The sequence below is a fragment of the Scyliorhinus canicula genome, chromosome 29, assembly GCF_902713615.1.
Source record: "Scyliorhinus canicula chromosome 29, sScyCan1.1, whole genome shotgun sequence".
Taxonomy (NCBI): Eukaryota; Metazoa; Chordata; class Chondrichthyes; order Carcharhiniformes; family Scyliorhinidae; genus Scyliorhinus; species Scyliorhinus canicula.
In genome coordinates this window covers 6,773,818-6,801,313 of record NC_052174.1, presented here as the reverse complement: position 1 = coordinate 6,801,313, position 27,496 = coordinate 6,773,818, and the positions used below count along the sequence as shown (strand labels likewise).

At 53.8% G+C, this 27,496-nt stretch overlaps 1 protein-coding gene across 3 annotated transcripts in view; it reads left to right on the top strand.

Moving 5' to 3' along the window:
* The window catches only part of LOC119958389 (cohesin subunit SA-2-like), an 85,708-nt gene extending 62,138 nt beyond the window's left edge, over positions 1–23,570 (top strand). For all 3 annotated transcript variants that reach the window (XM_038786887.1, XM_038786885.1, XM_038786886.1), the window contains exons 29-37: positions 1,767–1,868; positions 4,850–4,998; positions 5,190–5,318; positions 6,713–6,906; positions 8,463–8,646; positions 11,674–11,778; positions 11,948–12,047; positions 14,453–14,527; positions 23,178–23,570. In XM_038786887.1, the coding sequence (XP_038642815.1) occupies positions 1,767–1,868; positions 4,850–4,998; positions 5,190–5,318; positions 6,713–6,906; positions 8,463–8,646; positions 11,674–11,778; positions 11,948–12,047; positions 14,453–14,527; positions 23,178–23,186 (1,047 nt within the window). In that variant the 3' untranslated portion in view covers positions 23,187–23,570. The remainder of the gene's footprint in view (positions 1–1,766; positions 1,869–4,849; positions 4,999–5,189; positions 5,319–6,712; positions 6,907–8,462; positions 8,647–11,673; positions 11,779–11,947; positions 12,048–14,452; positions 14,528–23,177) is intronic.
* Positions 23,571–27,496: the final 3,926 nt, after the last annotated feature.

Below are 27,496 nucleotides of genomic sequence, written 5' to 3'. Positions count from 1 at the left end.
CACTGGCTGTAGATGTGCGAGTTACACTGATTGTTCACCAAGTACGCAGAGCTTTGTTACCGCAGCTGGTTGTCCAAACTGGCCCCTACGCCACGATGGCCCCTCGGGCCGATTGGTCAGAAACCTCGCACCAGCCAAGTGGTAGCAGAACCCCGGACAGTCCGGGTTGACCGTCTGGAGGGAGAGAAGGCAGTGTCCAGGGTCCGGTTTAGCTCAGTTGGCTGGATGGCCTGTTCCTGATTCAGAGTGATGCCAACAGCGCGGGTTCAATTCCCGTACCGGCTGAGAAGGCCCCGCCAGTCACCTCTCTCCCAAGGGGAAAGCAGCCTCAGGTCACCTGGGACTACGGCCGACTTGGACTTTCAAAGTGTCCAGGTAGAGACGGGGTGGTGATGGGAGCAGAAAGGTACAGGAGGCCTTGGCATGAGGGGAACAGGGTGAGCGGGTGGGGGAGGAGGGGATTGAACGCTCTGGAGGAGGCAGGGAGAGGAGGGTCTGGGGAATGTGGGCTGAGTATGGTGTTCCGGGGTCATGACAGGGGTGCAGGGGTCAGAGAGCATGCATCCCAATGACTTCTCCAGACTACCCGACCTTGCACCCCCTCTCCCACCCCCAACTTCACCCCAGATCGATACCCCCTCACCCCAGACCCTGCCCACCTCCCCCCGGTGCGCCTCCCAAACATGCCCACTCACTCAATCTGAGTGCTGTATCCCTCACACAGCCCCGCTGTACTGTGTACCCCAGAACTGCGCTGGCTCAAGAGAAGTGAGGGTGGGTATATAAGGGGTGCAAGCAGTCCGGGGAACAGTATTCTGGGATGGGGTGGGTATAGGGTAAGAATGAGCGGGTCAGAGGATGCTGGTCGCCTGGGGAATGGGTAAGAATGGGGGGGGGGGGGGGGGGAGGACAGGGTGCTGGTTGCCTGGGGAATGGGTAAGAATGAGGGGGGAGGACAGGGTGCTGGTCACCTGGGGAATGGGTGAGAATGAGGGGGACAGGGTGCTGGTCACCTGGGGAATGGGTAAGAATGAGGGGGAGGACAGGGTGCTGGCCGCCTGGGGAATGGGTAAGAATGAGGGGGGAGGACAGGGTGCTGGCCGCCTGGGGAATGGGTAAGAATGAGGGGGGGTGGCAGGGTGCTGGTCGCCTGGGGAATGGGTAAGAATGAGGGGGAGGACAGGGTGCTGGTCGCCTGGGGAATGGGTAAGAATGAGGGGGGAGTGGCAGGGTGCTGGTCGGCTGGGGAATGGGTAAGAATGAGGGGGAGGACAGGGTGCTGGCCGCCTGGGGAATGGGTAAGAATGAGGGGGGGTGGCAGGGTGCTGGTCGCCTGGGGAATGTGTAAGAATGAGGGGGAGGACAGGGTGCCGGCCGCCTGGGGAATGGGTAAGAATGAGGGGAGGACAGGGTGCTGGTCGCCTGGGGAATGGGTAAGAATGAGGGGGGAGGACAGGGTGCTGGTCGCCTGGGGAATGGATAAGAATGAGGGGGGAGGACAGGGTGCTGGTCGCCTGGGGAATGGGTAAGAATGAGGGGGAGGACAGGGTGCTGGTCGCCTGGGGAATGGATAAGAATGAGGGGGGAGGACAGGGTGCTGGTCGCCTGGGGAATGGGTAAGAATGAGGGGGGAGGACAGGGTGCTGGTCACCTGGGGGAATGAGTCAGCTGTGAGGAATGGAGCATATGTTTTCTGGGGGATATTGTGACGGGATGCAGGTGATCTAGTGGACTTGGTTTTGAGCTCTGTACCCTCCTTGTTGCAGTATTACGGTGACTATGGCGATATTATCAAGGAGATGTTGGCGAAAGCGCGGCTCATTGACAAAATCGAATGTGCCAAGACTCTCCTCCTCAGCTTGCAGCAGGTGAGTGAGTCAGCACAATCACGGTGTTACACCACAGCAGCAGCCCATTCGGCCCATCAAACCCTGCACCAAGTAGCCAACCTAACCCCATTCTCACACCCAGAGTTCATCCACCTTAACCCATTATGATATCCAGAATCATCCCAGTGGGGTGGGGGGGCAAGGCAGGATCATAATGAATGGCGGAGCGGGGCCGAATGGCCTCCTCCTGCTTCTATTTCTATGTAACTCCATTCTCGCACCCAGAGTTAATCCAGATTAAACCCATTTTCACATCCGGTAAATCCCGATTAACTCCATTCTCACATCCAGAATTAATCCAGATTAACCCCATTCTCACGTACGGAGTTAATCCAGATTAACTCCATTCTCGCACCCAATGTGTTAACCCAGATTAACCCCATTCTCACACCAAATTAATCCAGATTAAAACCGTTCTCACACTGAGTTAATCCCGATTAACCCCGTTTTCACACCGTGTTATAGAGTCATAGATGTTTACAGCATAGAAACAGGCCCTTCGGCCCAGCTTGTCGATGCCGCCCAGCTTCTATCACGAAGCTGGTCCCATTTGGCCCACATCCCTCTATACCCACCCAGCCCATGTAACTGTTTTTTAAAGGACAAAATTGTACCCATCTCTACCACTGCCTCTGGCAGCCCGTTCCAGATGCTCACCACCCTCTGTGTGAAAATTTTTCCCCTCTGGTCTGTTTTGTATCTCACCTTAAACCTATGCCCTCTAGTTCTAGACTCCTCAACCTTTGGGAAAAGATGTTGACTATCTTCCTTATCGATGTTCCTCATTATTTTATAGGCCTCCATAAGATGACCCCTAAGCTTTCCACGCTCCAGGGAAAAAAAGTCCCAGCCTCTCCTTATAACTCAGACCATCAAGTCCTGGTAGCATCCTCGTAAATCTTTTATGCACTCTTTCTAATTTAACAATATCCTTCCTATTATAGGGTGACCAAAACTGAACACAGTATTGCAGAACTGAACACAGTGGTCTTACCGATGTCTTGTACAACTTCAAAAAGATGTCCAACCACTGTATTTAATATTCTGACCAATAAAACCTTGCATGCTGAATGCCTTCTTCACCACCCTGTCCACCTGCGACCTTCAAGAAGCTATGAACCTGTAACCCGAGATCTCTTTGTTCTGTAACTCTCCCCAACTCCCTACCATTAACTGTTCCTGTCCCAGCCTCCCGAACAGGCGCCGGAATGTGGCGACTCGGGGATTTTCACAGTAACTTCATTGAAGCCTAATTGTGACAATAAACAATTATTATTATTATTATTAACCGAGTAGGTCCTGCCCTGATTTGATCTACCAAAATGCATCACCTCACATTTTTCCAAATTAAACTCCCTCTGCCATTCTTCAGCCCACTGGCCAATTGGTCAAGATCCTGTTGCAATCTTCTATAACCTTCTTCACCATCCACTATGCCACCAATCTTGGTGTCTTCTGCAAACTTACTAACCATGCCTCCTACATTCTCATCCAAATCATTAATATACAACAAATAACAGTGGACCCAGCACCGATCCCTGAGGCACACTGCTGGTAACAGGCCTCCAGTGTCAAAAACAACCCTCCACAACCATCCTTTGGCTTCGGTCGCCAAGCCAATTTGTATCCAATTGGCTACCTCACCCTGGATTCCATGAGATTTAACCTTTTGCAACAAACTACCATGCGGTATCTTGTCAAAGGCTTTGCTAAAGTCCACGTAGACAACGTCGACTGCACTGCCCCCATCTATATTCTTGGTTACCCTTTCAAAGAAAATCCAATCAAATTCATGAGACGTCACTTTCCCCTTCCAAAGCCATGCTGACTTTCCCTAGTTAGCCCTTGCCTGTCTAAATGCCTGTAGATCCTGTCCCTCAGAATACCTTCTAACAATTTACTCACTACAGAAGTAAGGCTAACCGGTCTGTAGTTCCCAGGCTTTTCCCTACAGCCTTTCTTAAACAAGGGCACGACATTTGCTACCCTCCAATCTTCAGGCACCTCTCCTGCGGCTGTCGATGATTCAAATATCTCAGCTAGGGGGGTCGGCAATTTGCCTACCTCGCCTCCCGCAACGTCCTGGGATACATTTCATCAGGTCCCAGGGATTTATCTATCTTAATGCACTTTAATACCTCCAGCACCTTCTTCACTGTAATATGTACACTCCTCAAGACATCACTTTTTATTTGCCTAACATTCGTGCCTTTGTCAACAGTAAATACTGACGAGAAATCTGCACATAGATGACCTTGTTTATCCTTAAGAGGCCCTCTCTCCCTAGTCACCCTTTTACCCTTTCTGTATCTGTAAAAGCTCTTTGGATTTTCCTTTGCCCTATCTGCAAGACAATCTCAAAGAAAATTACAGCACAGGAACAGGCCCTTCGGCCCTCCCAGCCTGCGCCGATCCAGATCATTTATCTAAACCTGTCTCCTATTTTCCAAGGTCTACTTCCCTCTGTTGCCGCCCGTTCATATACGTGTCTAGATGCCTCTTAAATGATGCGATCGTCCCTCCTCTCCCAGAACCGGTTCCAATGTCCCAAATATGTAAATCCCTCCCTCCTGCACCATTTCACGAGCCACGCATTCATCCTGTCTGTCCTGTCATTCCTGCTCTGATTTGCACGTGGCACTGGTAGCTATCCCAAGATTACTACTTTTGAGGTCCATTTTAGTCCAGCTCTTAACTCCCAACATTCAGCATGTAGGACCTCATCCCGTTTTCACCTATATCGTTGGTGGCTATGTGCACCATGACAGCTGACTGTTCACCCTCCCCCTTTAGAATGTCTTGCATTCTCACACCGAGTTAATCCAGATTAACCCCATTCTCACACCGAGTTAATCCAGATTAACCCCATTCTCACACCTGATTATTCCAGATTAACCCCGTTCTCACACAGAGTTTTGCCCTGTGTGCGTTTTGTCTGACTGCGTCTTCTCCATCTCCAGTTGTTCAATGAGCTGCTCCAGGATCATGGCTCCGCCGTCAATCGCTCCTCTCATAATTTCTGCACCATTAAGGATCTGGGCAAGCGGTTTGCCCTGACGTTCGGGCTGGACCTGATCAAGAGCAGACAGCCCGTCGTCTCGCTGCATTTGTGAGTACCAGCAAGCACAGGCTAACGGATAATGCTCATTCTGGCTAAACGTTATATAAACGTGTCGGGAAACCTTCTGAGCATTTACCTCGCATCTGGAGTTTGATTTAATTTATCACCCGTGCATTTGGGGCCTGATTTATTTGCCTGTATTCAATCACTTGCTTGTGTTTCTGGTCTGCTGGTTGTAGGGACGGGATAAAGTTTGCCTTCCAGGAGTATCAACCCAGCGCAGTGGCATCAGCACCAATCAACCTGCCATTCCTCGATGTCCTCAGCGAATTCTCCACCAAACTGTTGCGACAGGACAAGAAGGCAGTGTGAGTGAGCGCAGCATAGGCGAGAGGAATCGGGGCCTGTGTGTGCGCGGGGCGGTGGTCTGTGTGTGCGCGGGGCGGTGGTCTGTGTGTGCGCGGGGCGGTGGTCTGTGTGTGCGCGGCGCGATGGTCTGTGTGTGCGCGGCGCGATGGTCTGTGTGTGCACGCGGGGCGATGGTCTGTGTGTGCGCGGGGCGATGGTCTGTGTGTGCACGCGGGGCGATGGTCTGTGTGTGCGCGGGGCGATGGTCTGTGTGTGCACGGTGCGATGGTCTGTGTGTGCGCGGGGCGATGGTCTGTGTGCACGTGCGGTCATCTGTGTGTGCGCGGTGTGATGGTCTGTGTGTGTGGGGCGACGGACGGGATTCTGGGTCAGGTGGGGGGGATTCGGGGTCTGTGCTGGTGGGGGGGGGATTCGGGGTCTGTGCTGGTGGGGGGGGGGATTCGGGGTCTGTGCTGGTGGGGGGGGGGATTCGGGGTCTGTGCTGGTGGGGGGGGGATTCGGGGTCTGTGCTGGTGGGGGGGGATTCGGGGTCTGTGCTGGTGGGGGGGGGGATTCGGGGTCTGTGCTGGTGGGGGGGGGGATTCGGGGTCTTTGCTGGTGGGGGGGATTCGGGGTCTGTGCTGTGGGGGGGGGATTCGGGGTCTGTGCTGGTGGGGGGGGATTCGGGATCTGTGCTGGTGGTGGGGGGGGATTTGGAGTCTGTGCTGGTGGGGGGGGATTCGGGGTCTGTGCTGTGGGGGGGATTCGGGGTCTGTGCTGGTGGTGGGGTGGATTCAGGGTCTGTTAGTGGTGGGGGGGATTTGGGGTCTGTGCTGGGGGGGGGTTTGGAGTCTGTGCTGGTGGGGGGGGATTCGGGGTCTGTGCTGGTGGTGGGGGGGGGATTCGGGGTCTGTGCTGGTGGTGGGGGGGGGATTCGGGGTCTGTGCTGGTGGTGGGGGGGGATTCGGGGTCTGTGCTGGTGGGGGGTGGGATTCGGGGTCTGCTGGTGGTGGGGGGGGATTCGGGGTCTTCTGGTGGTGGGCGGGGATTCGGGGTCTGTGCTGGTGGTGGGGGGGGATTCGGGGTCTGTGCTGGTGGGGGGTGGGATTCGGGGTCTGCTGGTGGTGGGGGGGGGGATTCGGGGTCTGCTGGTGGTGGGGGATTCGGGGTCTGTGCTGGTGGTGGGGGGGATTCGGGGTCTGTGCTGGTCGGGGGGGGATTTGGGGTCTGTGCTGGTGGTGGGGGGGGGGGGGATTCGGGGTCTGTGCTGGTGGTGGGGGGGGATTCGGGGTCTGTGCTGGTCAGGGGGGGATTTGGGGTCTGTGCTGGGGGGGTGAGACATTATCTGTGTGTGTTTGTGTGTGTGTGTGTGGAGGACTGGCCAATCTCTGGTAACCGTCTTGTCTGATCGCAGCCTCACCTACCTGGACAAGACGTTCCCAGCGCCCCTCACTGCGATCATTGAAGCTTGGATGCCGCTTGCTTCATACCGCCGCTCACTGCTGACCCGTGGGGAAGACGACACCATGTCCATGATCAGCGGCAGAGCAACCAGTGTGCGGAGCAAGAGAGCGCCAGCGACCTCTGCCAAGAGGAGGAAACTGGAAGGTAATGGCGGGCACTGCACCGAGGGGGGGGGGGGCGAGGGGTGGTGGGTCGGAACGCTTTTATTTTCTCCCCACCCGCCCCCCTCGAATCTCACCCCACTCCCTTCGAATCGCACTTCCCCCCCCTCCGTATCTCACCCCCCCTCCGAATCTCACCCCCCTCCGAATCTCACCCCCCCCCTCCGAATCTCACCCCCCCCCTCCGAATCTCACCCCCCCCCTCCGAATCTCACCCCCCCCCTCCGAATCTCACCCCCCCCCCCTCCGAATCTCACCCCCCCCTCTGAATCTCACCCCTCCTCCGAATCTCACCCCACCCCCTGCTAATCTGACCCCACCCCCTCTGAATCTCACCCCACCCCCTGCTAATCTGACCCCGCCTCTCCGGATCTGACCCCGCCTCTCCGGGACTGACCCTGCCTCTCCGGGTCTGACCCCGCCTCTCCGGGTCTGACCCCGCCTCTCCGGGTCTGACCCCACCTCTCCGGGTCTGACCCCGCCTCTCCGGGTCTGACCCCGCCTCTCCGGGTCTGACCCCGCCTCTCCAGGTCTGACCCCGCCTCTCCGGGTCTGACCCCGCCTCTCCGGGACTGACCCCGCCTCTCCGGATCTGACTCCGCCTCTCCGGGTCTGACCCCACCTCTTCCGGGTCTGACCCCGCCTCTCCGGGTCTGACCCTGCCTCTCCGGGTCTGACCCTGCCTCTCCGGGTCTGACCCCGCCTCTCCGGGTCTGACCCCGCCTCTCCTGGTCTGACCCCCCCTCTCGGGTCTGACCCCCCCCTCTCGGGACTGACCCCGCCTCTCCGGATCTGACTCCGCCTCTCCGGGTCTGACCCCGCCTCTTCTGGGTCTGACCCCGCCTCTCCCGGGTCTGACCCCGCCTCTCCGGGTCTGACCCCGCCTCTCCCGGGTCTGACCCCGCCTCTCCGGGTCTGACCCCGCCTCTCCGGGTCTGACCCCGCCTCTCCGGGTCTGACCCCGCCTCTCCGGGTCTGACCCCGCCTCTCCGTGTCTGACCCCGCCTCTCTGGGTCTGACCCCGCCTCTCTGTGTCTGACCCCGCCTCTCTGTGTCTGACCCCGCCTCTCTGTGTCTGACCCCGCCTCTCTGTGTCTGACCCCGCCTCTCTGTGTCTGACCCCGCCTCTGTGTCTGACCCCGCCTCTCTGTGTCTGACCCCGCCTCTCTGTGTCTGACCCCGCCTCTCTGTGTCTGACCCCGCCTCTCTGTGTCTGACCCCGCCTCTCTGTGTCTGACCCCGCCTCTCTGTGTCTGACCCCGCCTCTCTGTGTCTGACCCCGCCTCTCTGTGTCTGACCCCGCCTCTCCGGGTCTGACCCCACCTCTCCGGGTCTGACCCTGCCTCTCCGTGTCTGATCTCTTTCCCCCCCACCCCCTCTCAAGTTGTTTATACTTTGTGGTTTCTGGTCCTCAGATTGAAAGCTGGGCTGCTCCCTTTGGGGGGAGGGGGCAGTTTAAGGGGTGCTCTTGTCAGGGTCTTGCCTCTTTCAGGCTCTCTGCCGGGGCTCTGGGTGTCGCTGACCCTGGTTTGTGTCCAGTTTCAGCCGTGAGCTCGGACGGATCGTGGCCGCAGAGTGCGGGCAGCTTGCAGATCCACGGCAAACTGCGGACCCCGATGCTAACCTCGACCATCCTGAGACCACCCCAGTGGGACACGGGCAGCCTGCAGAGCTCCGACGACCAGGATTCGGAGAAGGGTTCCGACTCGGAGTTTACAAACAGGTAGGCCCGGGGTGCGAGTGCGTCGAAAACAGGCAGTGCGATGCCACCTTTGGTTGCGGTGCTGGTCTCATTGTGTCAGTGTCGAGGGTCCCAGACCCCACTGATTCCAGCTTTGTTGTGCCGATAGCCCATGTTATCCGTGTGCAATGCACCGAGGCCTGTCACTGAATAATTAAACACAATCAGCTCCCTCAGCGTACGTTTCCTGCCTTACAGCATCCCTCCAGCACCGCCTGATTCCTGCAGCTGCTGGTACTGTCCTCATTCTGTCCTGAACAACCAATCTCAAAACACCGCATTATCAGAACACAGTCCAGGGCTGGTGCTGAGGGAGTGCTGCACTGCCGGCGGGTCACTACTGAGGCAGTGCTGGACTGTCAAGAGGCTCAGTACTGAGGGAATGCTGCACTGTTCGAGGCTCATTACTGAGGGAATGCTGCACTGCCAGAGGGTCACTACTGAGGCAGTGCTGGACTGTCAAGAGGCTCAGTACTGAGGGAGTGCTGCACTGTCAGAGGGTCAGTACTGAGGGAGTGCTGCACTGTCAGAGGGTCAGTCCTGAGGGAGTGCTGCACTGTCAGAGGGTCAGTACTGAGGGAGTGCCGCACTGTCAGAGGGTCAGTACTGAGGGAGTGCCGCACTGTCAGAGGGTCAGTCCTGAGGGAGTGCCGCGCTGTCAGAGGGTCAGTACTGAGGGAGCGCCGCACTGTCATTGGGTCAGTACTGAGGGAGTGCTGCACTGCCAGAGGGTCAGTACTGAGGGAGTGCTGCACTGTCAGAGGGTCAGTACTGAGGGAGTGCTGCACTGTCAGAGGGTCAGTACTGAGGGAATGCTGCACTGTCAGAGGGTCAGTACTGAGGGAGTGCTGCACGGTCAGAGGGTCAGTACTGAGGGAGCCGCACTGTCAGAGGGTCAGTACTGAGGGAGTGCTGCACTGTCAGAGGGTCAGTCCTGAGGGAGTGCCGCACTGCCAGAGGGTCAGTACTGAGGGAGTGCTGCACTGTCAGAGGGTCAGTACTGAGGGAGCCGCACTGTCAGAGGGTCAGTACTGAGGGAGTGCTGCACTGTCAGAGGGTCAGTACTGAGGGAGTGCTGCACTGTCAGAGGGTCAGTCCTGAGGGAGGTCTGCACTGTCAGAGGGTCAGTGCTGAGGGAGCCGCACTGTCAGAGGGTCAGTACTGAGGGAGTGCTGCACTGTCAGAGGGTCAGTGCTGAGGGTGTGCTGAACTGTCAGAGGGTCAGTACTGAGGGAGTGCCGCACTGTCAGAGGGTCAGTCCTGAGGGAGTGCTGCACTGTTAGAGGGTCAGTCCTGAGGGAGTGCTGCACTGTCAGAGGGTCAGGACTGAGGGAGTGCCGCACTGTCAGAGGGTCAGTCCTGAGGGAGTGCTGCACTGTTAGAGGGTCAGTCCTGAGGGAGTGCTGCACTGTCAGAGGGTCAGGACTGAGGGAGTGCCGCACTGTTAGAGGGTCAGTCCTGAGGGAGCCGCACTGTCAGAGGGTCAGTACTGAGGGAGTGCCGCCCTGTCAGAGGGTCAGTACTGAGGCAGTGCTGGACTGTCAAGAGGCTCAGTACTGAGGGAGTGCTGCACTGTCGGTCAGTACTGAGGGTGTGCTGAACTGTCAGAGGGTCAGTACTGAGGGAGCGCTGCACTGTCAGAGGGTCAGTACTGAGGGAGTGCTGCACTGTCAGAGGGTCAGTCCTGAGGGAGTGCTGTACTGTCAGAGGGTCAGTCCTGAGGGAGTGCCACATTGTGAGGGTCATGAAAGCTTGAACTAAGGCATTGCCATAAGCAAAGTTGTGATGTTCTGCTATTGACCTGTCGAATAGCATCATGACAATGGATTAAGTAGTCGTTTTTTAGATTGTTCATTGTGTGATTCCGCTGTTCTTTTGTTTTATAATTTTAAAGTACCAAATTCATTTTCTCCAATTAAAGGGCAATTTGGCGTGGCCAAATCCACCTACCCTGAACCCTGGGTTGTGGGGGCGAAACCCATGCAGACATGGTTAGGTGGATTGGCCATGCTAAATTGCCCGTAGTGTCCTAGGAAGTAAGGTTAAGGGGGGGGGGGGGGGCAGCGCTCTCTCAGTACTGACCCTCTGACAGTGCGGCACTCCCTCAGTACTGACCCTCTGACAGTGCAGCGCTACGTGGGTTTGAGCAGGGTGATCATTGCTCGGCACAACATCGAGGGCCAAAGGGCCTGTTCTGTGCTGTACTGTTCTATGGGGAGAATGTGCAAACTCCACATGGACAGTGACCCAGAGCCGGGATCGAACCTGGGACCTCGGCGCTGTGAGGCAGCAGTGCTAACCATTGCGCCACTGTGCTGCCCTTTGAGTGCACTGTTCTCAAAGTGACGGCAGTTTTCACTGTTGGCAATAATGTATTTTTCCTCATGACTTCCTGCGCATGTGTGGAAAAGGTGTTGTTGAAATGAGTCACTTCTGCCATTGAATCAACGTTCTCTTCTATTTTCCCATCCAGTTCACCCCCTTCCTTTATCGCAAGGCGCTTTGCAACTTCCTCTGGTGATCGTTATTTTCTAAAAGCTCTGATCATTTCCTTTTGTCAATGAAGAATATATATTTTATGCCTTTTCCCGAAAGCCGGGACTGGGTGGCACGGTAGCACAGTGGTCAGCACTGTTGCTTCACAACGCCGGGGTCCCAGGTTCGATTCCCGGCTTGGGTCACTGTCTGTGCGGAGTCTGCACATCCTCCCCGTGTCTGCGTAGGTTTCCTCTGTGTGCTCCGGTTTCCTCCCACAAGTCCCGAAAGACGTGCTTGTTAGGTGAATTGGACATTCTGAATTCTCCCTCTGTGTACCCGAACAGGCGCCGGAATGTGGCGACTAGGGGATTTTCACAGTAACTTCATTGCAGTGTTCATGTAAGCCTACTTGTGACACTAATAAAGATTTATTATTGTTAAGCAGTTAAGCGGAGTACGTGGCTTTTGTGCTTCCGGTGCGGAGAATCTAACCTCCTCTTCCTTTCCCCCCCTCCCCCCCCACTTCTCCAGTCAATCCTGGCTAGCTTCGCAACAGAATAAGCGACAGAGTCAGAGGATTCAGAAGAACCAACAGCAGAAGAATCAACTGCGAAAGAGAGTCAAGAAACAACAGCTGTGAGTGACGAGGCTTTTGTCATTGGCTCAAACCGCTCAGTGTTTTGGTGTTTCAGTCTGGTCAGGGACTGGGACAGGCGGGCCGGGTGTACCGGTCCAGACGGGCAAATGGTCTGGACTGTCTGTGAGGGTCTGTTTAATGCGCGATTCTGTTGTTTGTCTCTCACAGCCTCAGTCTGATGGAGGAAGATGGAGAGGAGTCTGAGGGAGGAGAAATGATATCAGACGCCACGAGCGAACGTTCGGATACAAACAGCGAAATCAGTCTGGTCAGTAACTGAAGACTAGTAGAGGAAGCAGTGTGGAATAAAACAGTGCGGCCCTCTGACAGTGCGGCACTCCCTCAGTACTGACCCTCTGACAGTGCGGCACTCCCTCAGTACTGACCCTCTGACAGTGCAGCACTCCCTCCGTACTGACCCTCTGACAGTGCAGCACTCCCTCAGTACTGACCCTCTGACAGTGCGGCACTCCCTCAGTACTGACCCTCTGACAGTGCGGCACTCCCTCAGTACTGACCCTCTGACAGTGCGGCACTCCCTCAGTACTGACCCTCTGACAGTGCTGCACTCCCTCAGTACTGACCACCTGACAGTGCGGCACTCCCTCAGTACTGACCCTCTGACAGTGCGGCGCTCCCTCAGTACTGGCCCTCTGACAGTGCAGCGCTCTCTCGGTACTGACCCTCTGACAGTGCAGCGCTCCCTCAGTACTGACCCTCTGACAGTTCAGCACTCCCTCAGTACTGACCCTCTGACAGTGCGGCACTCCCTCAGTACTGACCCTCTGACAGTGCAGCACTCCCTCAGTACTGACCCTCTGAGAGTGCGGCACTCCCTCAGTACTGACCCTCTGACAGTGCAGCGCTCTCTCGGTACTGACCCTCTGACAGTGCAGCGCTCCCTCAGTACTGACCCTCTGACAGTTCAGCACTCCCTCAGTACTGACCCTCTGACAGTGCAGCACTCCCTCAGTACTGACCCTCTGACAGTGCGGCGCTCCCTCAATACTGAGCCTCTGACAGTGCAGCACTCCCTCAGTACTGACCCTCTGACAGTGCAGCACTCCCTCAGTACTGACCCTCTGACAGTGCGGCGCTCCCTCAGTACTGAGCCTCTGACAGTTCAGCACTCCCTCAGTACTGACCCCCTGACAGTGCAGCACTCCCTCAGTACTGACCCTCTGACAGTGCGGCACTCCCTCAGTACTGACCCTCTGACAGTGCAGCACTCCCTCCGTACTGACCCTCTGACAGTGCAGCACTCCCTCAGTACTGACCCTTTGACAGTGCGGCACTCCCTCAGTACTGACCCTCTGACAGTGCGGCACTCCCTCAGTACTGACCACCTGACAGTGCGGCACTCCCTCAGTACTGACCCTCTGACAGTGCGGCGCTCCCTCAGTACTGACCCTCTGACAGTGCAGCGCTCTCTCGGTACTGACCCTCTGACAGTGCAGCGCTCCCTCAGTACTGACCCTCTGACAGTTCAGCACTCCCTCAGTACTGACCCTCTGACAGTGCGGCGCTCCCTCAGTACTGACCCTCTGACAGTGCAGCGCTCTCTCGTACTGACCCTCTGGCAGTGCAGCGCTCCCTCAGTACTGACCCTCTGACAGTTCAGCACTCCCTCAGTACTGACCCTCTGACAGTGCAGCACTCCCTCAGTACTGACCCTCTGACAGTGCGGCGCTCCCTCAATACTGAGCCTCTGACAGTGCAGCACTCCCTCAGTACTGACCCTCTGACAGTGCAGCACTCCCTCAGTACTGACCCTCTGACAGTGCGGCGCTCCCTCAGTACTGAGCCTCTGACAGTTCAGCACTCCCTCAGTACTGACCCCCTGACAGTGCAGCACTCCCTCAGTACTGACCCTCTGACAGTGCAGCACATCCTTAGTACTGACCCTCTGACAGTGCGGCACTCCCTCAGTACTGACCCTCTGACAGTGCAGCACTCTCTCAGTACTGACCCTCTGACAGTGCGGCACTCCCTCAGTACTGACCCTCTGACAGTGCAGCACTCCCTCAGTACTGACCCTCTGACAGTGCGGCACTCCCTCAGTACTGACCCTCTGACAGTGCAGCACTCCCTCAGTACTGACCCTCTGACAGTGCAGCACTCCCTCAGTACTGACCCTCTGACAGTGCAGCACTCCCTCAGTACTGACCCTCTGACAGTGCGGCACTCCCTCAGTACTGACCCTCTGACAGTGCAGCACTCCCTCAGTACTGACCCTCTGACAGTGCGGCACTCCCTCAGTACTGACCCTCTGACAGTGCGGCACTCCCTCAGTACTGACCCTCTGACAGTGCGGCTCTCCCTCAGTACTGACCCTCTGACAGTGCGGCGCTCCCTCAGTACTGACCCTCTGACAGTTCAGCACTCCCTCAGTACTGACCCCCTGACAATGCGGCACTCCCTGAGTACTGACTCTCTGACAGTGCGGCACACCCTTAGTACTGATCCTCCGGCCTGGACAACCATCGTCCGTTATGTGCTGAGCTGTCCGGGGTGCGAGCCCCTGACCCACGGACAGTGTACAAGGTGGTTGGGGGCTCTCCACCTGTTCCCCTCGTGCCGATGGGCCATGATTGGTTTTCAGGAGCGTGTAGATTTCTCAATTCCTGGGTGGCAGGATGTCTCTCTGACTGTGGGTGTCTCTCACTCTTTTAGCCCGCACCCCTCAGTCGGCGAGGCAGAGCTGGAATGTTACAGGACCTATTCGACTCCAGTATCCTCGACATTGATGTAAGTAACTGTGTCTATTCGCAGTCAACCCCTCGGGGATGTCAACGCAGGAACAGGAGGAGGCCATTCTTTCTTCCCCCCCCCCCCCCCCCCCCCCCCCCCCCCCCCCCCATAACCTGTCATAGGAACAGGAGGAGGCCATTCTCTCTTCCCCCCCCCCCCCCCATAACCTGTCATAGGAACTGGAGGGGGCCGTTCAGCCCATTCCCATGGGGGGAGGGAGAATGCGGTAGGCAATAGCGAACAATGCCAGATGTTCCCTTTTTATGGGTTTGTGCTTCCTGACCCCACCCCCGAACTACCTGCCCTCCAAGGCGCCCCCTATCCTATCCAGGGATGAGAGGCCCGGTACTGAGCTGAGTTACTCTGAGGTGGGGTCTGACTGGAGCTCGGTACGGCTGGAGCGTCATTCTCTCCCCCACCCCCCCATATATTCCATTCCCCTATCTGATGATTTTATGCCTGTCAGTGATTTGCGCCTCTCTCTCGCTCTCCCTCTCTCTCTCTTTTCTCTCTGCTCGTCTGGGTCTTCATCCTTTAGGAAATACTCTGATCTCTCTTCCCCGAATGCAAAATTGATGGTGTCATGAACTCCGAGACCACAGTGTCGGTGTAAACACTTTATTGAAGGGAGTGTATCGTGGCTGCCTGGACACGGTGGTGCAGTGGGTTCGCACTGCTGCCTCACGGCACCGAGGTCCCAGGTTCGATTCCGGCTCTGGGTCACTGTCCGTGTGGAGTTTGCACATTCTCCCGGTGTTTGTGTGGCTTTCGCCCCCACAACCCAAAGATGTGCAGGGTAGGTGGATTGGCCACGCTAAATTGCCCCTTAATTGGAAAAAAATAATTGGGGACTTTAAATTTATATTAATGAAACAGTATGGCTGTCTGTAGCCCCCCCCCCCCCCCCCCCTCCCCCACACCTCCAGCCAGGCATTTGAGATTGCCTTTCAAAGCCCAGGGAGGTGACTTTGCACCGCCCCTCGTAAAATAGTGCAGCCATTTGGGGAGGCCATTCAGGCTGCTGGAGTCTTTGCTATCTCTATTGAAGAGCAGTGAGTCTCCCTCCATAATCCCTGCTCTCCCTCATGCACGTATCCTGTTCTCTTTTGAAAACTGCCCCATCCCCGTCTCGGGTGGGGCATTCAGGTTACCGTTTGTCTCTTTTGCCTCCTACTTTAAATCTCTTTCCTCTGGTTATCGAATCCTTCAGCCATTTTACCCCAGCTGAACTCTTCCTCGGAGTACAAACCTCGGTATATCGGCAGATAAGGCTGGATGCTACGCAAGTAATAAAAGGACAGAACAAAAGGTTCTCTATCCGGAGGCACCTAGCAATCGAAACAAAATTGATGGAAATGATAGCACAAATAGAAATGAATAAGTGCGATTTGATGGGTCAGTGCAGAGACATGGCTACAGGATGACTCAGATTGGGACCTGAATACTGAGGGCATGTGCCGTTTAGGAAGGACGGGAAGTTGAGGACACGTGGAGGGGTGGCTCAATTCAATGGTGGTAGTGGCACAGTAGAGCGGGGTGACCCAAGTTCAGAAAGCCAGGCCGCAGAAGCAGTTTGGGCTGAGATGAGGAATTGAAGGTGAAATGAAAAGTTGCCAGAGGCTGCTCTCCACTTTGGGGGGGGGGGGGGGGGGGGGGGGGGGGAGGAGAGAGAGAGAGAGAGAGAGAAAGAGAGCTGAGTGATTTAACCAGAGGGTCACCGCACCACAGGCGAGGGACAAGGTTGCAAGGTTGTAACTCCACGGTGGGGCAGAGTATAAAGAGATACTGGCTGCTTGCCACAAAGGTACTGCAATAATAGAACATAAGAACTAGGAGCAGGAGTAGGCCATCTGGCCCCTCGAGCCTGCTCCGCCATTCAGTGAGATCATGGCTGATCTTTTGTGGACTCAGCTCCACTAACATAGAACAATACAGCACAGAACAGGCCCTTCGGCCCTCGATGTTGTGCCGAGCAATGATCACCCTACTCAAACCCACGTATCCACCCTATACCCGTTACCCAACAAAACAGCACATCCTGGTGTCAGCAGGTTATACTCGACCTGGTATTGTGCAATGAGATAGGATTAACTGATTACCTCGTAGTGAAGGTAACAGTGATCATAATATGGTTGAATTTTACATTTGGTTTGAGGGAGGGAAGAGTGGGTCCAAGACCAGTATTTTAAACTTAAATAAGGGCAAATAGGAGGGCATGCAAGTAGAGCCAGCTAAAATGCATTGGCAATTATGTTTTGTGGGATGGATCAATCAAGGTTCGGTGGCAGACATTTGAAGGGATATTTCGATGGGCTGAATGGCCTCCTTCTGCACTGTAGGGATTTGCTCATTTATAGTTGACTAAAAAGTCAAATACAGTATTAAACTTCAAAGCACATATTTGCACAAAGAAAAGTGGCAGGTCAGAGGATTGGAAAGAATATGAAGAGCGACAAAGAGTGACAAAATGGGAAGAGAGTGCGAGAGAAAGCTAGCCAGTGATACAAAAATGGACAGTAAGGGTTTCTGTAGAGATTTAAATAAGTAAAGAGTTTTGGTACAGGAGAAAGTGCATCTGGAGAATGAATAATGGATAGTCGGGCTATGGCGGATGAAGAGAGGACACAAGTAACATCCCAGAAAGAGCTGAGAATCAGGAAATGCTAGGAGGGAGGAACTCAGGAAAATTGCAATCACCAGGGAAGTGGTACTGAGCAAATATTTGGGTCTGCGGGCTGGGAGATCTTCACCCAAAAGTTTTGAAAGAAGTGGCTCGTGAGATAGCTGAGGTGTTGCTTTTAATTTTCCAGATTTCCCTGGATTCGGGGAAGGTTCCATTAAATTGGGAAGTAGCGAATGTAACTCCTTTTACCCCAAGAGGGAGACCGAAATCAGGAAACTACAGGCCAGTTAGCTTGACATCTGTCATATGGACAATGTTAGAAGCCATTGTTAAAGACGTTCCCGCAAGGCACTGAGGAAAAACTCACGGCAATCAGGCAGAGTCAACAGGGTTTTGTGAAAGGGAGATCGCATTTAGCTAATTCTTTTGGTAGTTTTGTGAAGGAGCCTCATGTTTTGTGGTTAAAGGTGAACCGGTGGCTGTACTGTACTTAGATATCTGGAAAGTATTTGGTAAGGTGTTGCGTAAAAATGTAACGCTCGTGGTGTTGGGGGGTAACATTGGTACGGATTGAAGATTGGCTTGCTGACGGGAGACAGAGTTGGCAGAAATGGGTAATTTTCTGGTTGGCAAGATGTGACGAGTGGTGTGCCACAGGAATCGGTGCTGGGGTCTCAACTCTTCACAATTTATATAAACGATTTGGACGAAGGGATGGTCGCTGAATCTGCTTGCGACAAAGTTAGATAGGAAAGTAAATTGTGAGGAGGACGTAAGGAGTTTGGTTACAGTGGGACATGGGTTAAATGGCCTATAATGTGGTCAAATGTGAAATGGTCGATTCCGGCAGGAAGAATTCAAAAGAAGCTCATTATTGAAATTGGTGATTGCAATTGGTGAGTGCTCTTTCGGAGGGTCGGTGCAGACTCGATGGGCTGAATGGCCTCCTTCTGCACTGTAGGGATTTGCTCATTTATAGTTGACTAAAAAGTCAAATACAGTATTAAACTTCAAAGCACATATTTGCACAAAGAAAAGTGGCAGGTCAGAGGATTGGAAAGAATATGAAGAGCGACAAAGAGTGACAAAATGGGAAGAGAGTGCGAGAGAAAGCTAGCCAGTGATACAAAAATGGACAGTAAGGGTTTCTGTAGAGATTTAAATAAGTAAAGAGTTTTGGTACAGGAGAAAGTGCATCTGGAGAATGAATAATGGATAGTCGGGCTATGGCGGATGAAGAGAGGACACAAGTAACATCCCAGAAAGAGCTGAGAATCAGGAAATGCTAGGAGGGAGGAACTCAGGAAATTGCAATCACCAGGGAAGTGGTACTGAGCAAATATTTGGGTCTGCGGGCTGGGAGATCTTCACCCAAAAGTTTTGAAAGAAGTGGCTCGTGAGATAGCTGAGGTGTTGCTTTTAATTTTCCAGATTTCCCTGGATTCGGGGAAGGTTCCATTAAATTGGGAAGTAGCGAATGTAACTCCTTTTACCCCAAGAGGGAGACCGAAATCAGGAAACTACAGGCCAGTTAGCTTGACATCTGTCATATGGACAATGTTAGAAGCCATTGTTAAAGACGTTCCCGCAAGGCACTGAGGAAAAACTCACGGCAATCAGGCAGAGTCAACAGGGTTTTGTGAAAGGGAGATCGCATTTAGCTAATTCTTTTTGGTAGTATTGTGAAGGAGCCTCATGTTTTGTGGTTAAAGGTGAACCGGTGGCTGTACTGTACTTAGATATCTGGAAAGTATTTGGTAAGGTGTTGCGTAAAAATGTAACGCTCGTGGTGTTGGGGGGTAACATTGGTACGGATTGAAGATTGGCTTGCTGACGGGAGACAGAGTTGGCAGAAATGGGTAATTTTCTGGTTGGCAAGATGTGACGAGTGGTGTGCCACAGGAATCGGTGCTGGGGTCTCAACTCTTCACAATTTATATAAACGATTTGGACGAAGGGATGGTCGCTGAATCTGCTTGCGACAAAGTTAGATAGGAAAGTAAATTGTGAGGAGGACGTAAGGAGTTTGGTTACAGTGGGACATGGGTTAAATGGCCTATAATGTGGTCAAATGTGAAATGGTCGATTCCGGCAGGAAGAATTCAAAAGAAGCTCATTATTGAAATTGGTGATTGCAATTGGTGAGTGCTCTTTCGGAGGGTCGGTGCAGACTCGATGGGCTGAATGGCCTCCTTCTGCACTGTAGGGATTTGCTCATTTATAGTTGACTAAAAAGTCAAATACAGTATTAAACTTCAAAGCACATATTTGCACAAAGAAAAGTGGCAGGTCAGAGGATTGGAAAGAATATGAAGAGCGACAAAGAGTGACAAAATGGGAAGAGAGTGCGAGAGAAAGCTAGCCAGTGATACAAAAATGGACAGTAAGGGTTTCTGTAGAGATTTAAATAAGTAAAGAGTTTTGGTACAGGAGAAAGTGCATCTGGAGAATGAATAATGGATAGTCGGGCTATGGCGGATGAAGAGAGGACACAAGTAACATCCCAGAAAGAGCTGAGAATCAGGAAATGCTAGGAGGGAGGAACTCAGGAAAATTGCAATCACCAGGGAAGTGGTACTGAGCAAATATTTGGGTCTGCGGGCTGGGAGATCTTCACCCAAAGTTTTGAAAGAAGTGGCTCGTGAGATAGCTGAGGTGTTGCTTTTAATTTTCCAGATTTCCCTGGATTCGGGGAAGGTTCCATTAAATTGGGAAGTAGCGAATGTAACTCCTTTTACCCCAAGAGGGAGACCGAAATCAGGAAACTACAGGCCAGTTAGCTTGACATCTGTCATATGGACAATGTTAGAAGCCATTGTTAAAGACGTTCCCGCAAGGCACTGAGGAAAAACTCACGGCAATCAGGCAGAGTCAACAGGGTTTTGTGAAAGGGAGATCGCATTTAGCTAATTCTTTTTGGTAGTTTTGTGAAGGAGCCTCATGTTTTGTGGTTAAAGGTGAACCGGTGGCTGTACTGTACTTAGATATCTGGAAAGTATTTGGTAAGGTGTTGCGTAAAATGTAACGCTCGTGGTGTTGGGGGGTAACATTGGTACGGATTGAAGATTGGCTTGCTGACGGGAGACAGAGTTGGCAGAAATGGGTAACTTTCTGGTTGGCAAGATGTGACGAGTGGTGTGCCACAGGAATCGGTGCTGGGGCCTCAACTCTTCACAATTTATATAAACGATTTGGACGAAGGGATGGTCGCTGAATCTGCTTGCGACAAAGTTAGATAGGAAAGTAAATTGTGAGGAGGACGTAAGGAGTTTGGTTACAGTGGGACATGGGTTAAATGGCCTATAATGTGGTCAAATGTGAAATGGTCGATTCCGGCAGGAAGAATTCAAAAGAAGCTCATTATTGAAATTGGTGATTGCATATTCTGAGATACAGAGGAATCTGGGTGTCTTAGTGCATGAGCCACAAAAGGCTAGTATGCAGGTATAGCGAGTAATTAGGAAAGCTAATAAATTTATTGCTTATTGCGAGGGGAATTGAATATAAAAGTAGCACGGTTCTGGTTCAGCTGTACAGGGCATTAGTGAGAACACATCTGGAGTACTGTGCGCAATATTGGTCTCCTTATTTAAAGAACGATGCAAATGTGTTGGGAGCAGTTCAGAGAGGGTTTACTTGACTAATACCAGGAACGGGCGGGTTTTCTGATGAGGAAAGGTTGGTGAGTTTGGGTTTGTATCCGCCGGAGTTTGAAGAGTGAGAGGCGACTCGATCGAAACCTTTAGTGTTGTCAGGGTGGATGTGGAGAGGATGTTTCCTCTTGTAGGAGAATCTAGAACCGGGGGTGGGGGGGGGGGGGGGGGTCACCGTTTAAAAATAAGGGGGTGACCCCTTTAAGACGGAGATGAGGAGAAATATTTTCCCTCAGAGGGGAGAAGAGTCTCTGGAACTCTCTTCCTCAAAAGGGCAGCACGGTAGCATTGTGGATAGCACTAATGTTTCACAGCTCCAGGGTCCCAGGTTCGATTTCCGGCTTGGGTCACTGTCTGTGTGGAGTCTGCACGTCCTCCCCGTGTGTGCGTGGGTTTCCTCCGGGTGCTCCGGTTTCCTCCCACAGTCTAAAGATGTGCAGGTTAGGTGGACTGGCCATGATAAATTGCCCTTAGTGTTAGGTGGGGTTGCTGGGTTATGGGGATAGGGTGGAGGTGTTGACCTTGGGTAGGGTGCTCTTTCCAGGAGCCGGTGCAGACTCGATGGGCCGAATGGCCTCCTTCTGCACTGTAAATTCTATGAAAAGGCGGCGGAAGCAGAACCTTTGAATATTTATAAGGCAGAGCTGGACAGATTCTCGATTAATGAGGGGGGTGAAAGGTTATCGGGGGGGGGGGTGTTGGCAGGAATGTGGGGTTGAGGTCACGATCTACATTAATGATCTGGAAGAAGGTACTGAAGGCACGGATGCCAAGTCTGCAGATGATACAAAGATCTGTAGAGGGGCAGGTATATTGAGGAAGCAGGGGGGCTGCAGAAGGATTTGGACAGGCGAGGAGAGTGAGCAATGAAGTGGCAGATTAAATACAATGTGGAAAAGTGAGGTTATGCACTTTGGAAGGAGGAATTTTGGCATAGACTATTTTCCAAATGGGAAGATACTTAGGAAATCAGAAGCGCAAAGTGCTTGGGAATCCTTGTTCGCAATTCTCTTCAGGTTAGTGTGCAGGTTCAGTCGGCAGTTAAGAAAATAAATGCAATGTTAGCATTCATGTCGAGGGGGCTGGAATACAAGACCAGGGATGTACTGCTGAGGCTGTATAAGGCTCTTGTCAGACTCCATTTGGAGTATTGTGAGCAGTTTTGGGCCCCGTATCTAAGGAAGGATGTGCTGGCCTTGGAAAGGGTCCAGAGGAGGTTCACAAGAATGATCCCTGGAATGAAGAGCTTGTCGTATGAGGAGCGGTTGAGGACTCTGGGTCTGTACTCAGAGCAGCACGGTAGCATTGTGGACAGCACAATTGCTTCACAGCTCCAGGGTCCCAGGTTTGATTCCGGCTTGGGTCACTGTCTGTGGAGTCTGCACATCCTCCCCGTGTGTGTGTGGGTTTCCTCCGGGTGCTCCGGTTTCCTCCCACAGTCCAAAGATGTGCAGGTTAGGTGGATTGGACATGATCAATTGCCCTTAGTGTCCAAAATTGCCCTGAGTGTTGGGTGGGGTTACTGGGTTATGGGGATAGGGTGGAGGTGTTAACCTTGGGTAGGGTGCTCTTTCCAAGAGCCGGTGCAGACTCGATGGGCCGAATGGCCTCCTTCTGCACTGTAAATTCTATGTACTCTTTGGAGTTTAGAAGGATGAGGGGGGGGGATCTTATTGAAACTTACAGGGATACTGCGAGGCCTGGATAGAGTGGATGTGGAGAGGATGTTTCCACTTGTAGGAGAAACTGGAACCTGAGGGCACAATCTCAGACTAAAGGAACGGTCCTTTAAAAGAGATGAGGAGGAATTCCTTCAGGTGGTGACTCTGTGGAACTCTTTGCGAAGGTTGTGGAGGCCAAATCACGTTGTGTCTTTAAGATAGAGATAGATAGGTTCTTGATTAATAAGGGGGTCAGGGGTTATGGGGAGAAGGCAGGAGAATGGGGATGAGAAAAATGTCAGCCATGATTGAATGGCGGAGCGGACCCGATGGGCCGAGTGGCCTAATTCTGCTCCTATGTCTTATGGCCTTATCATATCAGCCACGATTGTATTGGAGCCGGGTTCGAGGGGCCGCTTCCTGCCCCTAATTCGTGTGCAAGTGCAGCGTGTCTCCGAGTCTAATGCACGCAACTTGTAACCCGTCAACCCTGGTCCTGTTCCGGGAGGAAATCACCTCTGGTCCCTTGCACCCAACCCCACCTCACCTCTCAATGTCCCTGTGCAACTATCCGATGACAACCGCTGGACCGTTCGGGGGGGGGGGTTGAGGTGCGCGGGGTCAGTCGGTCGCGGTTTCTGAACTCTCGCTGTCTGTTTACGTATACAGCTGGTTGACCCCCCGGTTTCTCTTGCCTTTTGTGTCCTCAGGATTTTTGAAGCGGCTATGAACAGAACAAGATTGTGGACTCTCTCTCTCTTCGGACCCAAGTCATTGGGTGGAATTAATTTGAGTTTTGGGATGGTGTGTTTGTGCCAGGGCGGGGCGTGAGGGGGCGAGGGGGGTAAGAGCTCGTCCCCAGTATCACAGCCAAAGCTGCTGTTTTTAAGTTGTATTTGTTCCGTTCTTTACGAAGCGATTTCGGGGCATTTTGTTTAGCCTCGAGGTTAGATGGGGGTCTTCATCTTGAGCAAGGATCCAGACCAGGCCGCTCTGTTGTACAGTTGAGCTGTTTCTTTTTGTATATTTCTGATGTAAAGAGATGTTTTTTCCTGCTTAGTTTATCATCTGTTAATAAAAAGTTATATCAAGTTAAATCTTCACCAATATCTGGGGTGTTTTCACTTTTTTTTTTTTTGTATTTTGTTGACCGGGAGGGGTTGGTGCACCGTTTGAACACCAGAAACATTAGCAGCAGCGAGGACGTTTTGACACCCCGCGGATCTTCAGTCATACAGCCCACCCTGTCCACGCCGTCCAGCGCCTATCCGTACTAATCCCATTTTCCCCCTCTTGGTCGGTAGCCTTGCTTGCTGTGGAGTTTCAGTCGCTTCTCTAAATGCTTCTTCGATGTTGTGAAGGTTCCCGCCTCTCCAACCCTTTCAGGCAGAGAGTTCCAGGTTCCCACCAGCCTCTGGGCGAGTCTTCAAGATATTAACAGGCAAAGACAGGGTCAATAAAGATAAACTGTCTCCACTGGTTGGAGATTCTAGAACTAGAGGACGTGGTCTGAGAAATGAGGGCCAGAATTGGTATCGGGAAGAATCTCTTCCACAAACGGCAATTGATACTAGATCAGTTGTTAATTTTAAATCTGAGATAGATTAACCTTTGTTCAGCAAAGGTATTTAGGGATATGGGCCAAAGGCAGTTTTATTTTTCCAATTAAGGGGCAATTTAGCGTGGTCAATCCACCTACCCTGCACATCTTTGGGTTGTGGGGGCGAAACCCACGCAGACACGGGGAGAATGTGCAAACTCCACACGGACAGTGACCTGGAGCCGGGATTGAACCCGGGTCCTCGGCGCCGTGAGGCAGCAGTGCTAACCACTGGCCTCCTCCTGTTCCTATGTACTGAGGAAGCGCTCCGTCCTGGTGAATCTCCTCTGCGCCCTCTCCAGTGCAATCACATCCTTCCTACAGTGTGGTGACCAGAACTGCACACAGTACTCCAGCTGTGGCCTAACCAGCGTTTTATACAGCTCCATCATAACCTCCCCGCTCTTATAGTCTATGCCTCGGCTAATAAAGGAAACTGGATGAGAAATTTCAGACGCCTCCTCCAGCGTGGCCTGGGATCTTCCCTCGACATGGCAGTCAGCAAGTGGAGGTGTTGATGAGGCTGACGATGACTGACCCTGCCTCACCACTACCCCTCGAGTATCCCTGTGCTCTCTGTCTTGACATCCAGTAACTTCATTGCGGTGTTAATGTAAGTCTACTTGTGACAATAAAGATTATTTATTATTATCTAATCCTCTTGCTTCAGCTGTGTTGTGTGCAGAGAGTGTTGAGGCGAATGGAGATGTTTACTGACTGATCGACCCAGGCCCCAGACTGGATCCTGATCAGGGATCGACTGCCCCAGATTGGATCCCGATTAGGGACTGACCCTGTCCCAGACTGGATCCTGATTAAGAACTGACCCTGCCCCAAACTGGATCCCGATCAGGGATCAACTGCCCCAGACTGGATTCCGATTAGGGACTGACCCTGTCCCAGACTGGATCCTGATCAGCGATTGACCCTGTCCCAGACTGGATCCTGATATGGGACCGACCCTGTCCAAGACTGGATCCTGATCAGGGATCAACTGCCCCAGACTGGATCCTGATCAGGGATCAACTGTCCCAGACTGGATCCTGATCAGGGATCGACTGCCACAGACTGGATCCTGATCAGGGATCGACCCTGTCCCAGACTGGATCCCGATCAGGGCTCGACTGCCGCAGACTGGATCCTGGTCAGGGACCGACCCTGTCGCAGACTGGATCCCGATCAGGGATCGACTGCCGCAGACTGGATCCTGATCAGGGACTGACCCTGTCGCAGACTGGATCCCGATCAGGGATCGACTGCCGCAGACTGTATCCTGATCAGGGACTGACCCTGCCCCAGACTGGATCCCGATGAGGGACTGACCCTGCTCCAGACTGTATCCTGATCAGGGACCGACCCTGTCCCAGACTGGATTCTGATCAGGGATCGACTCTGCCCCAGACTGGATCCCGATTAGGGACTGACCCTGCTCCACACTGGGGGCGGAATTCTCCGCAAGGCCCGACGCTGTCGTGAAACCTGGAGAGGTTCACGACGGCGTCGGAAGCCTCTCCCGGTCCCCGATTCTCCCCTCCCCGGGGGAATAGGAGGGCCGTACCGGGAAACCCGGCCGCCGGGCCTTTCCCCTGGCTTCAAGGCCCGGCGTGCCAAGAATGACGCCGCGGCGGTGCCTAATGATGTCAGCCGCGCAGGCGCGGGTTGGGCAGCTCAAACACGCGCATGCGCAGTTGCCGTCTTTCCCCTCAGCTGCCCCGCAAGACGTGGCGGCTTAATCTTGTGGGGCGGCGGAGGGGAAAGAGTGCGTCCCCTTGAGATGCCGGCCCGACGATCGGTGGGCACCGATCGCGGGCCCGTCCCCTCCAGAGCACGGCCGTGGTGCTCGATCCCCGATCCGCCCCCCACAGGCCCCACACTTACCTGGCGCGCCATGTTCACGACGTCGTGAACAGGTCGGGAATGGCAGCCCGCTCGGCCCACCCAGGCCGGAGAGTCGCCGTTCGCCGTGAAAAACGGCGGCCCGCGTTTCTCCGAGCTGCGTGTCGCAAAATCGGACACGCCGTTTTGGGGGGTGTGGGAGAATAGCGGGAGGTGCGGGAGCGGAACTCCCGCTATTCTCCCACCCATCGCGGTTGCAGAGAATCACGCCCTGGGTCCTGATCAGGGATCGACTCTGCCCCAGACTGGATCCTGATACTCTCTGAAACCAGCTCCGCCCTGCCATTCTCGGGTATTATTCTCTTTTGCACCTTCTATGACGTCAAGTTTCAGAATGCGTTTTTAAAACCCTTCACAACCAATGAGAGCCACTGAGTGTCTCCGTTTATATATTGTAAACCTGGGGGCCATTACCTCAATCCAGAATGTGACAACAAACAAATCATTTATTTTAGTGATGTTGCTGATGCGGGAAATCCTGTCAACAACATCGGACAGGACAGACATCTTAAAAATCGCACCACAGGGAGAGGACAGCACTCCCTCAGTACTGAGCCTCTGACAGTGCGGCTCCCTCAGTACTGAGCCTCTGACAGTGCGGCGCTCCCTCAGTACTGACGCTCTGACAGTGCGGCACTCCCTCAGTACTGACCCTCTGACAGTGCGGCACTCCCTCAGTACTGTCCCTCTGACAGTGCGGCACTCCCTCAGTACTGACCCTCTGACAGTGCGGCACTCCCTCAGTACTGACCCTCTGACAGTGCAGCACTCCCTCAGTACTGATCCTCTGACAGTGCACCACTCCCTCAGTACTGACCCTCTGACCGTGCAGCACTCCCTCAGTACTGAGCCTCTGACAGTGCAGCACTCCCTCAGTCCTGACCCTCTGACAGCCTGGCACTCCCTCAGTACTGACCCACTGACAGTGCAGCACTCCCTCAGTACTGACCCTCTGACAGTGCAGCACTCCCTCAGTACTGACCCTCTGACAGTGCAGCACTCCCTCAGTCCTGAGCCTCTGACAGTGCGGCACTCCCTCAGTACTGACCCTCTGACAGTGCGGCACTCCCTCAGTACTGACCCTCTGACAGTGTGGCACTCCCTCAGTACTGACCCGCCGACAGTGCAGCACTCCCTCAGTACTGACCCTCTGACAGTGCGGCACTCCCTCAGTACTGACCCACTGACAGTGCAGCACTCCCTCAGTACTGACCCTCTGACAGTGCAGCACTCCCTCAGTACTGATCCTCTGACAGTGCAGCACTCCCTTAATACTGACCCTCTGACAGTGCAGCGCTCCCTCAGTACTAACCCTCTGACAGTGCGGCACTCCCTCAGTACTGACCCTCTGACAGTGTGGCACTCCCTCTACTGACCCTCTGACAGTGCGGCGCTCCCTCAGTACTGACCCTCTGACAGTGCAGCACTCCCTCAGTACTGACCCTCTGACGAGTGCAGCACTCCCTCAGTACTGACCCTCTGACAGTGCAGCGCTCCCTCAGTACTGACCCTCTGACAGTGCAGCACTCCCTG